Source organism: Cynocephalus volans, chromosome 2, assembly GCF_027409185.1.
Source record: "Cynocephalus volans isolate mCynVol1 chromosome 2, mCynVol1.pri, whole genome shotgun sequence".
NCBI lineage: Eukaryota > Metazoa > Chordata > Mammalia > Dermoptera > Cynocephalidae > Cynocephalus > Cynocephalus volans.
In genome coordinates, this window is record NC_084461.1 from 142,940,941 (window position 1) to 142,955,516 (window position 14,576).

The following is a 14,576-nucleotide window of genomic DNA, read 5'->3' on the forward strand; positions in this document are numbered from 1 at the left end:
AAAGAGACTGGAAAAATGTGGAAGCATCTGTTGAAAGAACATTGGGCTCCCACCTGGGCAGCCTTCCCATTTTCATCCCTCCCTGACCTCAGAACAGAGCACAGTTTAAAAATGACTTTAGATGACCTGACACACCGCTTCCATCTATAGGAAAACACCAAAGGAAGTTGAAAAATTCAAGCCCTCTCCTAGGGACTGATTTTTTCAGAGCAGCTAACAATACTTAGTTGATTATATGTGCCCAATTTTTTTTTTCGGGCAGGGGAGCCTTTCGAGATATAGCTAAAAAGAAGAGACCTTCTTGATAAGAAATTGGGTGGCATTATTCATGATGCCGACACAAAAGGAAGCACTGTGTCATCAGAACACAATGAAGAGCTTCTCTAACCTTTCATGCTGGGTGAGAAAAGAAACCATGGGAATCTGGAATTGTTAGATGGTCTAATTGAGATGGCTATAGGTATTTTGTCCTAAAAAATGATTGATAAAGTTTGACATGGTTGGTTTGGTATAGATTTTACAGCTAATGCTTACTGAAAAATGATTTCCTTGCTTTGACTTTGAAACTTCTGGCATAAAACATTCCTTTATATCTAATAGTTTCCTTTAGGGACGTATCTGCATCCTACAAGCTGTGGCATGTGAAACACACAAGCTAGCTTTGCCCATAAGTCTGGAGACTATAAATTTTATTTTAAAATGTAATAATGCTTGCCATTAATAATGTTTTACCATTTTATTAATATGTACCACTTACTGAGTGCTTGCCATGTACTGAGGACTATGTTACCCTCTTTATACATTATCACAACAATCTTAATAATAAGCTTATGATAGAGAAATTAATCCCATTTTACAGATGGGGAAACTGAAGAGCCAGAGAGGCTGATTTTTTTTTCCCTATCTTCACACAGCTATTAAAGGGGAGGATAACTATTGAACCTGACTGGCTCCAAAACAATTGTTCAGAACCACTGTGCTAAATCATAATCCCTGATGTCTTGATTGTTACACAAACTGGTCAGAAAAATGGATAAACCATTTTTGTTAAAAAAAAAAAAAAAAAAACGACATTTTGTCCTATTAAGAATAGGAAAAGCAAATTATTTTTTCTGCGTCTCAGTTTCTCATGTTTGAATCCAGGGAGCTGGATGCTTTAGGCTATATAATTCCTTGTTATGGGGAGGCTATCCAATGTATTACAGGATGTTTAGCAGTATCCTGGGCCTCTACACAACAGATACCAGAAGCAAACCCCATTTTCCAGTACTGACAACAAAAAATGTCTCCAGACATTGACAAAAATCCTCTGGAAGACAAAATTGCCCCTGTTTTGGAACCACTGCACTAGAAGATTTCTAGGTATCTTTTTTGTTCTGTCATATTCTATCACCTGAATTGTGGGTTTACCTGCAGCCAAGAGGATGGCCTTTTCACCACTGTGGGGCACCTGCCTAGTGAACCTTTCTTTATCTTCATCTCAGTGCAATCAAATTAATAATTATCTGATGCTCTCCCAGTTTAGTTTCTATAAAATCTCCACTCTTTAGGTCTTAAATTTATCATTTAAATGCAAATTGGTATGAAAAAATAGGGTAGATGAAAGTGAAAAGAGATCAGATGTTATCTTATTAAGTCAGCCTTGCATTATGCAATTGATTTAGATTCATTTCAAACTGAAGTCCTAGGAGATGGTTTTATTTATTTATTCATTTTCTCTTCTTTATTAAGTCTATCAAATAAGGAAAATCAAAAAATGGATTTAAAAAGCACTGTCATTTGACAGCCATAAAGGTAGGTTGGAATCTATAGACAGATTCCTGTAAGTGAAAACTCAGGCATAGGAAAGGACTTGACAATTTCCCAGACCTCATGGTTTATTGGCTTTCAAAGGCCATACCTAAAATTCTTATCATTACAAATATCATATTCTGAGAAAAAAAAATGCCTTTGATTAGAGAATAGTCCCAAACCAAATATCAGACCTATGGATATGTGGAAAGCACTAGTGAGTCAGAAACTTCCATAGAGTTTGCTTTAAATAAAACCCAGTGCAGGAGATTATTTATGGTGTGCTATCTTTGGAATTAAAGTTAGAAGTATTAAAACATTAATGGAATAATCAATTATTGTTACGGTTAATAATTCCAGATGGTTTAAAAGTATTACTGCTCTCTTAGTCCCATCACTATGAACTATATATTGACTCCAACATTATATACTACTTTATAAACACTATTTAGGGCAGATATTAAAACAAGACCTTGTGTTTTTTGTCTATTTCTAAAGGTCTAAATTTGGACTATAGGGAAATATATACTAAAATATTCTTTTTTACTGCAGGAACTTCTATAATAGGAAGCCAGGTGAAGTTACATTTTGGGAGTAAAGAAGGCTGGCTCCATCGGGACTGCTGTCAAAGTCTCAAAATGGTGATTCTCAAACTTGGTTGCAATTTAGAATAACCTGGGGAACTTTAAAAAATTATGATTCTCAGGCATGCTCCAAGACAAATCAAATAAGAATTTCTGGGAAAAGGACCCAGGCTTCAGTATTTTTGAATTCTTTGCAGGTCACTCTACTGATACAAGGCTGAGAACTACTGACTTTAAGAATAAACAGGGTTTACAACTGTATGGAAATTCTCTGACTCTGCCTAACTTAAGCAAGATGTTAACCTTATGTAGTCAAATGCTTCAATGTTAAGTGGTATACGGGCAAAATATCAAGTGCCACTTAAGGAAAAAATTGTTCCTCGTTTTCCGCCTATACTTCTCTTTCTACCCTTCTGATTAGTTCAAGGAAAAAGTCTCAGTTTGTTGCTGGTGGGTCTTTAACACATATCTCTCTATCTCCCTTTTAAGTCAAAGAGAATGCAGATCTCAGGTCCAGAGACTTCATCTACTATAACTTAGAATTTAATTACATAGTTTTTATTGATTTATTTATATTTAAGATTATATTCCAGCAAGTAATACTGATTAGAGTAATAAGCAGTTTCCTTTTTAAATAAATTTAAATAAAGTGAGTAAATTTAAAGAAATATAAATTAAATAATCATAGACATTATATTCATATATGGAAAAACTCATAAAGGTGGTCTTCAGATGACTACATTTTGGGCAACCCTATTGTTAATGGAAATGGCAGCCAAACCTTGTGTCATGAGATTGGGCACTAATTATGCTTACATCATTAATTATCTGTGTGATTTGGGGAAAATTACCTATTCTCTTCACTGGGCCTTGGTTTCCTCATTTGTAAAACAGGGCCATTAACCTATAGTGCTAGCATTCTTCTATGAGTTTAAGCAGCAAGGACAGCCTGCCCTCTGAATTTACCTTGTTGACATCCAGGCGCATCTTCTCATTGTTGGCACTAGCAGCTTTCTCAGCAGCTTTCTTTTGGCGTTGGGGTCCTCTCCCAAAGAAGATATAATTGACCAAAGCATATTCCAGCAGGGCCATGAAAACAAAGACAAAGCACCCCATCAGGTACATGTCAATGGCCTTTACATAGGGGATTTTGGGGAGAGTTTCCCGGAGGTGGGTGTTGATTGTGGTCATTGTAAGAACAGTTGTAATTCCTAAAAAAAAAATGAGAGTAACAGTAACCACAAGTATTTCCTTTTTGCTCTCGTAATAGCTGGAACAGTTAGCTATACTCATTTACTCATTCATATATGCCACAACATAGGTACTGCACACTTATTATCAACCACCCTGTGATAGCCCCTGGAGATATGCATAAATGAACTTACGATGAAAATTAATCATCTTGTAATGTTTCCTTTGATTATATTTTTATATTTATAGTCATATATCTAGTGGGAGGATAGAAATGTGAATTAAATGCTATGATAGACATATGTGTAAGGTGAGAGCTGAGAATATGGAGAAGACCCTAAATTCAGTTCTGCGATATGGCAGGGAAGAGATCAGGAAATAAAGAATTTTGAGCTAATTCCTGAAGAATGAGTGAGAGCTACCCAGGCAACCAAGGACTGGAGGTCAGAAGTTATGGTAGACCTAAAGGCACTAGTGGGGTGGGAGAGCTTTTTATACAAAGGTTGGTTTTGGGGGAGAGTATGCAGCCCATTAAAAGGGTCTCAAGATCATCATGTGGGTACAGTATAGGAAAGGATGAGAAGAATCATGAGAGGAGCAGAGATTAAGGGCTGCATAATGGGGAGCTAAAGGGGGAGTTTTAACATAGAATTGAAGGCAAGTGGAGCACCAGCCAGCTTCATGCAAGGAGGCATACAGATAAATTGTATTTAAGGCAATCACTCTTAGAAACACACAAGACAAGAATATAGAATACCAGCAAAGACGGTTTCAGAATAATCAAAATAAATGATAGAGGGGAAGTAAATTAAAATAATAGCAATAGTACTGAAATCAATGAATATATTATGCAGATGATATAGAGGAACAATTGTAAACATTTGGAAACTGGGAGTGGACGTCATAGTTCTCAAGTTTCTAGATTGCTCAGATAAGTAACATAAGAGCATTATAAGATTCTTTACGGGAAAAGTCACAATGGATCAGGCTGTAAGTGTTTTTCCAGTTGAGTAGGTATCTCTGACAGTGGGGAGTTGTAATTGGAAAGTGAAAGCACTGGAAATCCAGAGTCCTGAGTATGATAATGTCTAGCTCTGTAGCAAAATAGTGATATGAAAATAGACAGAGCTCAGAAGTCAAGATCACAGATGGGAAGTTGTGCAGTTGCCATCTGAACCAGTATCTTTCTGAGTTAAAAACCTGTGCCATTAAACATTGTCCAATAACACATCCCTGAAGTTAATTCCTATGATTTTTTGGGTGCATAGTTTTCTAATTTAATCTCTTTAATAAAATAATTTTTATTTTCTGTCTATACATCCTCATGAGACAGCTACAGAAAAAAAAAAAAAAAAAGAAAAAGAAGAAATTGAGCATTTGATTCTGAGTGTGCCCAGAAAAGCCTTGGTTTTACATTAGATACAGGTGTCTTATGGTTCTCATGTCTTCTTCATACTACTCATTTTGAGACATTATCCAATTTCTTTTTCTCTTCATTATTTCAACTAGAGATTATCCTGTACCAAATGTATATAATAAAACCGACAGTACTGATTTTGCTATTTATCTAAATCTCATTGTAAGGTATTTCTAAACCTAATAATAAATTGCTCACATAAATAGATTTTCCAAAATTTCTTTTAAAAAGTCAATAAATTATTTATCGTTCCTGTAATAGACATAAAATAGACAATAAATTTTAACTTGGGGAAAATAGGATATTTGCAAACTTTATTCATCCCTTCATTCAGTAAATATTTACTGAGCACCATTTCCTGTGCAGGATACTACAGACATAAAACCAACTTTTCTCAGTGAATCTTTCAGTGCTATGGGGGGAAAAGGCATCACATAACACTACATAAATATAAATTATAACCATGCTTCGTCTACACAAGGGAGTTCTATGGTGTTGCAAGAGCATATATCACAGGAATCAGTCCAGGAGGTCAGCACTTCTCCTCCCTTCCATTGTTGAGCCACCACCACCTAATCTCAACACAGCAGCCAAAGTGATCCCTGTAAAACTGAAATCAAATCATGTCACTCCTTTGCTCAGTGGCTCTCTCATTCAGAATAAAAGCAAAGCACTTACCATGTCCTAGAACCCTGTTCTGAACTTTTAGTCTCCTCTCTCCCCATTGTCTTTACTACTCCCCCTGAACTTCCCTCTGCATTAGCCTCACTGGTTTCCTGCTAACATGCTTGGTTTGTTCCTACCTTAGGGTCGTTGCAGTAGCTTGAATATTATCATTCAGGTACGTGGCTCTTCACCTTCTTTAAGTCTTTGTTCCAATAACAACTTTTGAGTGAGATCTGCCCTGATTATTCTAATCTGCTGTCCCTGACATTCCCAAGGCCCTGCCCCTTACCTTGTTTATTTCCCTCTATAGACTTACCATGTTATATAACTTGCATGGTTATTATATTTACTGTCTATTTTCTACTGCTAGAATACAACTTCCAGAAGGGGACTGCTGTATATCCAGTGCCTAGTATGGTTAGCATGTATTAGGTTTTCAACAAATATTTGTTGAATGAATACACAAATGACTTTTCTAAAGAAATAATGATTGAATTGAAGTCTAGTGGTAAAGAAGTTAATAATTCAACACTTTGAAGGAAATGGTCAACTCAAAATAATAAAGATTTTTATAAAAGGTCATGAATTTACTTCATCTGGAGTTAATAACAAAAATATTCACTACATATAATTTATTCTCCTTCTCTGGTGTTAAAACACAAAAAAATCAGGCATAAGATGAGTGCTGATATGAATGATTTTCCAACATTCTTACTTCGCTGTCTCCTGCCCTCTGCCATGCTACACCAAATGTTAGCGAGACCTTAGAATTCGTTCTGTTTATCAATTTGCTACACACCATCTCTCCTTGTCTCTTGCTCAGAAAAAAAAAAATGAAGGGGAACTCTACTCAGATAAAGGAGCACAGATATAAATCAAACAACTGCAAGCAATACTACATGAAATATGTTTTAATCAGAATATCAAAGTGATAGGACTAATTTCATTACCAATAGCTATACGGTTAACTAATGTTGATATGGCAGAGTTTTAATTTGTGTTTAATTGATTTAATGCTGAACCAGATCACCCAAAGCCTCATGGTTAAACGCTCAAAATGTCTAAGGCCCAGTCTTGTCACGCATCACAAATTTCAGAGTAAGGAAAGGACACACACACACACACACACACACACACACACACACACACACATACCCACATACACACATACACAGAGTCACACTCCACATGCAGTTGGAAAACGGCCTACCTAATGCCACTCTTGCAGCAGAAGCATCATAATTAATCCAGAAGGAGACCCAAGAGAGGATAGTAATCAGGATGGAAGGCATGTATGTTTGCAGGATGAAGTAGCCAATGTTTCTTTTAAGCTTAAAGCTGAGGGACAACCTGGGATAGGAACCTAGAAAAAGAATTTTAGAACATCATCATCACCAATCAATATTTATAGGATACTTTCCTGAAAGGTCCATAGCAATTTGCACTTGTTCCCTAAATTCAATTTCAGTTCTTGGTGAAGGATACTTTTTTCTAGCAAAAGTATTCTGAGAACACTGGGTTTTTAATTAGCATGAGTTACTCAGTGAGAAATACATCCTGTACTCACCAGTGATTAAAAGAATTCCAGCTCTTCCCTCTGAGCCTCATATACTGGATCAAAGATACTCATTCGCTGCAATTGTGATGACAAAACAATTTGGGCCAGTCCCTTTGTTCACTCTCTCAATTGTTTCTCAGTAAGTTCAGCCTGTAATTTTGTATTATACAAAAATAAAGCTGCATGCACTGATCATAGTAGAAGAAATCTCTCCACAAACCACAGGATGCATTTAAGTCTGAAATCAATGGCAATGCTTCAGGGAATGCAGGTTTGTGTAGGTTTTCATGTGCATACATTCTTTTGTCATCATTGTTAATAGTTTCATTGCTTCTGCTAGAGTTCTAAAGGGATCCCTGACCCACCAAATAGCAGAGAATCACTGCTTTTGAGCAATATTTGTGGGAAAAACAACTAAAGAATCCATATCCTAAATCTGAGTCCTTTTTGGTGATCTGGGGAATTACTCTTTAGACAAGATATGCAACAGAGCACAGTCTTAGATTATTAAAAAAAAAAAAAAATCACATTGATAAATATCTGGGGGGAGGATATTCTCACTATTTGAAAGAAAGCCTTTGGAGTACAATCGTTATTTGTAGTAATGGGAATGCTGCCAGTATGTATCTGGCCTTCACATCTTGGGCACAGGGGTGAAAATCAGCTTTGTATCTCATGAATATTCATAACTAATAAAAATAACAAACAAACAAATAAATAAATTCCTGTTTGTTCTCTTTAAAAAAAAGAAAGAAAGAAAGCCTTGTCTAGTCTTTTTGAGGTAAGCTAAGTATCTTAATATGAAAGCAAAGGTTGGCAGGTTAGCTCAGTTGGTTAGAGTGCAGTGTTATAACACCAAGGTCAAAGGTTCAGATTCCCATACAGCCATGGGGGAAAAAAAAGGTAAGAATATTTTAAGTAGGAACTCATTTCCATAGGGTTTAGAGGACCTCAAAAGTAGGAAAAGTTTCTGTTGTTCTTTTTTTTTTTTTTTTGAATCTAGAAGCAACTTTGTATTTTTACCAATGCAAGTCACACAACTCTTGCTTGAAGTGGTTTGCAGCATTCTTTGAGTGCTTTGCAACTCAAAGAATCTGAGTCCTTAGTAGAAAGACAATTACACATCAATTATTTCTGCACCTGTAGGATTCATTTCAACAAGAAAAACATAAAAACGGACATTCCTGTGGGTTTACTATTTTTTTCCCCCAAATGAGCATCTAGCAAATGATTACTCTTTTGGGCTTTTTTGTTTAAAAAAAAAAAATGTAAAAGTCGTGCTGATGAAATGAAGTCTGGCAATCTAAAATCTCAATGCCTCAAGGGCAGACTAACAAAGGCATCAGGCTAATCTTTATATCTGAAAGGATTTTTAGCTAAAATAGGAGGTAAAACTATTGAGGAAAATGTGAAATCCTCCTTACCTACTGTTTTTAGCAAACTTCATTGTGGTCAGACTTGAGCAAACTGCAACTTGGCTATCCCTGGTATGTTTCAAAGTTTTATGATTAATTCTGCAGGACACATACAAAGTTAAAGGACAACTCTGACCCAGGTTTTCATTTCTCTTTCCGGATTCAGTCTTTAAAAAAATTAGTCCCTTCTCTGCCAAATGAGAGACATAGAGATGACCTTCTCAGCTTTGCTGGGGGTGCCTCTGGAAAATAATTGGATAGGTTCCAAACAGCAGTAGGCTTCTTGGGGAACAGAGTTTTCAGCAGATCTAAGTCTTCCAGAGTCGCTGTCCTTCCCTGGGACACCTCCCTGATATGTGAACTCTTTCGAAAAGATATGAAGACCCTTTTCCCTTAACCCTCTCCTCTAATACAAACCTGTGGAAAAAACAACCTTCTTGGTGATAAGTTTGTAATCTACAATAGAGAACTGTGGAAGTTCAATCTTTGTCACTCCTGTTACGGCATTATCATCTCCACGCCAGTAAAACTCAATGTCATCAGTTGTATATCCATCTGTAAGAAGAAACATACAGACACACACAGATATACAAAACAAACAAACAAACAAAAAACAAACAAAACAGAAAGAATACTGGTTTAGAAGGCAAACTATAAAAATAACAAAAGCTGCAGGTAAAGTCTGTTATGTGTTAGCTACCGTGCCAAGCACTTGAAGTCTTTTACATTTAAACCTCACAATAATCTCAAGTGTACAGGGAAGTGGCCTACGTGAGGCAACAAAGGCTTAGAGAAATTAACAGTCTTGCAAGTAGGAAGTGGTATAGTTGAGACCTGAATCCAGATTTATCTCATTAAGAATCTCATTCTATCAAACATTATGACTTAACATTATCACATAACCCTGCATTGTAGTCTAAGAGAAGACAAAAGAAGAGAAAAATCATTCAAGTTATCAGTTCAGTAATGAATGCTATCAAACTCCCCCCCATATAAGATATTTGAATTACAATATATCTGGGTTTCAAATCAGAAGAGAAGAGATTACGAAGAAGTAAGCGATCATTTTTTAAATATTCATACACATAATCTCCAAATTTAATTTGGTAACATATCTAATTTCAAAAAACCCCAAAAACAAAAACAAAAAAATCCCCAAAACACCAAAACCAAAACTCTAAACATTAATTCCAATAGTTTTGAGGAGTAAGTATAACTGTTTAGTGTACATTGTACATGTACAGTGCATTTAGGAGGCATTTTTCCATTCATGCGACAATTATTTATTAAATAGCTACTATGCTTTTCAGTGCACAGTTGCTGGGATTAGGATTCTGTATATTAAAGACATGTTCCCTCTTATAATGATACTCTCAATTAATGAGGCAGAGTAGAATTTTAACAAATAAGCACAAATATAATCCTAATTAGTAAGCAAACATACAACTGCAATGAATAAGCACAAATTAGATTGTAAACAGTACTATACAGAGAACCATGTAATGAAATCCAGCGAATAATATTTTACAAATTCATCCATCTGCTCCAAAAAATCCCTCAAACAAAAAACATATATTACATTTGTATACATTGAAAGTGGATAGATATCACATTTACCTTTTCAAGTAACTTCTACATCTGGATAGCTGAAGTTTTACAAGTCTAGGATGAATATTGCTCTCCCAATTTCAAAATCAACAAAAAGAATTAAAAAGACAGCTGCTTAAGTTTTGCCTCTTCACATGTGACTACTTAGCGTGACACGGATGACTAGAATGCAAATCCCTTTGACTCTTAGCTCCAAAGGATTTTCAATAAAACAACTCTCTTTTCACCAAAGAGAGAGAATTAAATCTCTAATAAAAAAGTGGAAATAAATTATTTTCTCAAAGAACTAGGATATCCTCGATTTGAGAATCTACATCAATCACAGCACAACTCAGGTTATGACTTAATGTTTCTAGAAATCTGCACTTTCGTTTATTCGTAACAGCAGCCATCTTTACCTGATGCAGAAATACAGTTTTTCTTGGAAGAGTTATTGACTATTTGAACTTCTGGTACCACAACTACAGGCTTTAGAATAGTACATTATGATTTTTAAAAGGCTTTTTTACTTGTAAATACCATAAACTACTTGGGAATTAAAATTATGGAGTTTTAATTCACTACACACCACCAACATTTTATTAGTATGATCTAATCTAGAGCCCCTTGTTATGTTAGAGAGCGTCTTTTTATATATGTAAAAAATTTGATTTAAATGCAAATTTCATGTTCATGGTTGAATGAAGTACATTCAAGGTATTCAGCTCATGACACAGTATAAACAAATCCTCAGAGATCTCCTCACTTCCTGTTAATATTCTACACCCAATCCTAAGAAGTGAGATGCTTATTCGAAAGGATAACTGCACTTTTCTATGGTTTCAACTTTCCCAATATGGCCATGCAGACCCTCAGTCTAGGCCTCCATGTCAAATGCAATCCAGTTTCTCATCGATTCTTTATACAGACCTCTCAGTTACAAAACAAATCAGAGTCAATGAAAATCCCACTTTTGACAAAACAGTTCAGAGTAACAAAAGAAGGGCAATGACTCCTAGAATCAGACTAGGCAGTTAGAAATGCACTGTAAAATTGAATTTGTAGTATATAAACACACACACACAAAGGTATTTATGAAACATGAAGGTAATCATTTCTCATGAAAGCAGTCCTAACCAAGATCCTCCTTGGCTTTTCCAAGAATATACCATGCAGCTTATTATAAAATAGCAAATGCCATTTATTGTCAGTTAGCAGCATGTGCTAGGCACTTTGTGAGCCGGAGCCCATCCCTTTACATGAAGAGTTAAAGTGGCCAAACTGGGGACATTGGGTTTTATCTTTTACTGTACCTAAGAATCCATTAGAGACTCCCATTCAGCTAGTCATGGGTTGGCTTGAGAATCTGATATTTTCTTTTAAATAAGCATCCCAGGTAATTCTTAGGGCCCATAAAAACATTGAGAACTACTTATCTAGCAGATGAAGATTATGATAACAGCAATTTAGATAACTGCAATTATTTATTGAGTGTTGCCACTCATTTTACTAGAAACTCTGTTAAGCTCTTCACTTTTATTATTTAATTTAATCTTCACAACAATCATTTTATAGGTTAGCAGTATTTACATATATTATTTTAAATACTGAACACCCACACTGCAAGTTAGATATTTTTATCCTCATTTCATCGTTGAGAAAAGTAAGACTCAGAGAGATTAAATAATTTGCTGAAAATCACACATCTGGTAAGTGATTGAGGAAAGAATTGATACCTTATCTATGTGACTGACCCCAAAACAGCATTTTTCCATGGCACCTCCCCCCCACTACAAGATATAAAACATGTAATATGTTCACAAAACTAAATGTCCACTTTTTGTACAAACAAAATGCACCAATCTTCTAAAGGACAGAATGAGAAAAAAGTGAACCCTCATTATTTCCCATAAAAGACCATGTCTAAGCTAATGTAGAGTGTTTCTGGTCCTCCAGCTCCCTTTCCTCCTTACCTTTATCAGTATTTACCTTCTCTGTCCATCACTATAAATTTTATAACAGAAGCTACCTATAGACAGAAAAATGAGAATATCTCTGGCATTTCAATAAGTTGTATAAGAGACCTATTAATTGTTCAACAGGTGTAAATTTTTTTTTGGTAGTTAGCATTATTTTATTTAATTTATTTTTTTAATTTTCACTTATCAATATACAATGTAGTTGATTTTCTTGTCCCTTTACCTCAGAACTACAGACTTTTGTCAAATGTCAAATATAAACAGTTTATTAGGCAATACTAGGGAATAGACCCTCTAAATATTGTATGATTAATAAACTAATTGTTTACTACACATGTGAATTTGGTCTGGTGGCTGTTTATGCAGATATTTTATCTATTGTAAAGGTGTATATTGTGTTAATACCTCTGTCTCCTCTTAGCACATAGTTGACACTAAGTAAACAGTTTATGAGTGAATAAAATTAAAACCATAAGAGAGCCCTTAAGAATAATCCATAGGTTCTTCATTATACATTTCTGTCTATGTAATAGTTCTTCCTACGTTAACTCATTTCTCTGTCCTCTACTTTCCCATCTGTGAATTGGTATAATAATAATAGCTACTTCACTGAGTTGTCATACAGAAAAAAACAAAACAAACAAAAAAACACTGTAAATATTTAGAATAGTGCCTGGCAGATGATGATCAAAACATATAGCTGGTATATTTTTTAATAAGAATTATTAAAAATGAATGAAAAACATTGAGTTGTATTCTATTTGTTGCTACTTTATGAACACACACAAGCATTTTCACGATGAGAAACTTAGTTGTTCAATCACACTTATAGAACTCTCTAACGTGTTTGGAAATTGATGATAAAACATTTGAAGGTTATTTCGATGTCCAAGGTTTTGAAATCTGACAAAATGAAGAGCATATTGTATCTACTTCTTCACTACTGCTAGCCTTAAGAAACCCAATCTTCCTGACTTAATTTTGGGTTTACCAAATATAGAATGATGCAAATGGAGAGCAAATGTATATTCTTGCATCACTGGTTTCTGAAGATGAAAGATCAACAATCCATGACAGTGGCAGGGTGTGGTCAGTTTCAAAAGTCAGCTCAATATGCTGTGTAGGATTAGCTTAAAGCAGACCTAGTTTTATCCTCTTTGTTGAATCTTCATTGGAGGAATGTCTCAAAGTGTCTCAAAGTGATTAAAAACTAAAAAAAAAAAAAAAAAAAAAAAAGCAAGCAACTATATATGACTTGACTTTTACAGCTTTCATAATAATAATGAGTGAAAAAATAATTAGATTTCTTCTAAAAGATATCAGAAGGAGGAGATACACTGAAGCTCTTCATTAATATATTGCATATTAAACTCACTTTTATATTTTATTCATGAAATTCCAGAAACTGAGCCATGAAATTATTTTGTATTGCTATCATCAAAAACATGACCCACATAATAAATTCAGATGGCCTGTGAATAAACCAAAATATGAATTTGCTGACATTCACCTGAAAGAATTAAAGCTATATGTAATGTTACAAGCCTCTGATCAGGAAGCACAAATACTTACCTTTGTAAATCTATGTAAGATATAAATGATAGATATATTCTTTTTCAAAGACTGGTAAAAACATGCACTATATGAGATCTGAGAAGTAGAAATGCCATTTTAAAAACATTCACATAATAACTGAACGTGTTCTTACAAAAATGGCATTATCTTATTATATAAGATGGCATTTAAAAAATATTTTTTTCAGATTAGTAAAAACGTGCACTATATGAGATCTAAGGAGTAGAAGTGCCATTTTAAAAACATTCACATAATAACTGAACATGTTCTCTCTATTATAACGGTATCTTATTATATAGCATGGCATTTAAAAAAGATATTTCTCTCTTTACTGTCAATACACATGTCTATTTTGTTATCTACTGAGTAAATATTTCATTTTAGAGTGCTTTTCCTGTGCAAAAAATATGAATCCATACAAAGATATTAAACAGGAAATTAAAGTGACTTATTGTTCTCTTATTACTTATATTTAAACTTTGTTCCTCAATTGAATTTGTAACTATTCTAGGGCAATTATCTATTTTGTACCTCCCACTCTACCCATCATAACACCAGTCACATAGCAGTTGCTTCAACCTGTTAATTTTTGGTGATCATAACAAATGGGCAGTGAATGAGAATTATGGATCAGTTTTATTGGGATAGTTAACATTATCTCAATTTTTTGAGAACCATCTTATCTTAAATTTTTTTCCTTTTATATGTATATCACATTATAAAAACTTTCTGAATCAAGCACTTCATTATAAAAATATTTAGTATAACCCTCCCCATTAGTATTTAACATTTTATGTGGTTACATAGTCCACC

The 14,576-nt window shown here is 34.6% G+C and overlaps 1 protein-coding gene across 3 annotated transcripts in view; it reads right to left on the reverse strand.

Annotated features, from left to right (window-relative positions):
- GABRB2 (gamma-aminobutyric acid type A receptor subunit beta2) overlaps positions 1–14,576 on the reverse strand; it is a 246,709-nt gene that overhangs the window by 33,725 nt on the left and 198,408 nt on the right. For all 3 annotated transcript variants that reach the window (XM_063087001.1, XM_063087000.1, XM_063086999.1), the window contains exons 6-8: positions 9,040–9,177; positions 6,860–7,012; positions 3,342–3,586 (exon numbers count right to left, since the gene is read on the reverse strand). In XM_063087001.1, coding sequence (XP_062943071.1) covers positions 3,342–3,586; positions 6,860–7,012; positions 9,040–9,177 — 536 coding nt within the window. The remainder of the gene's footprint in view (positions 1–3,341; positions 3,587–6,859; positions 7,013–9,039; positions 9,178–14,576) is intronic.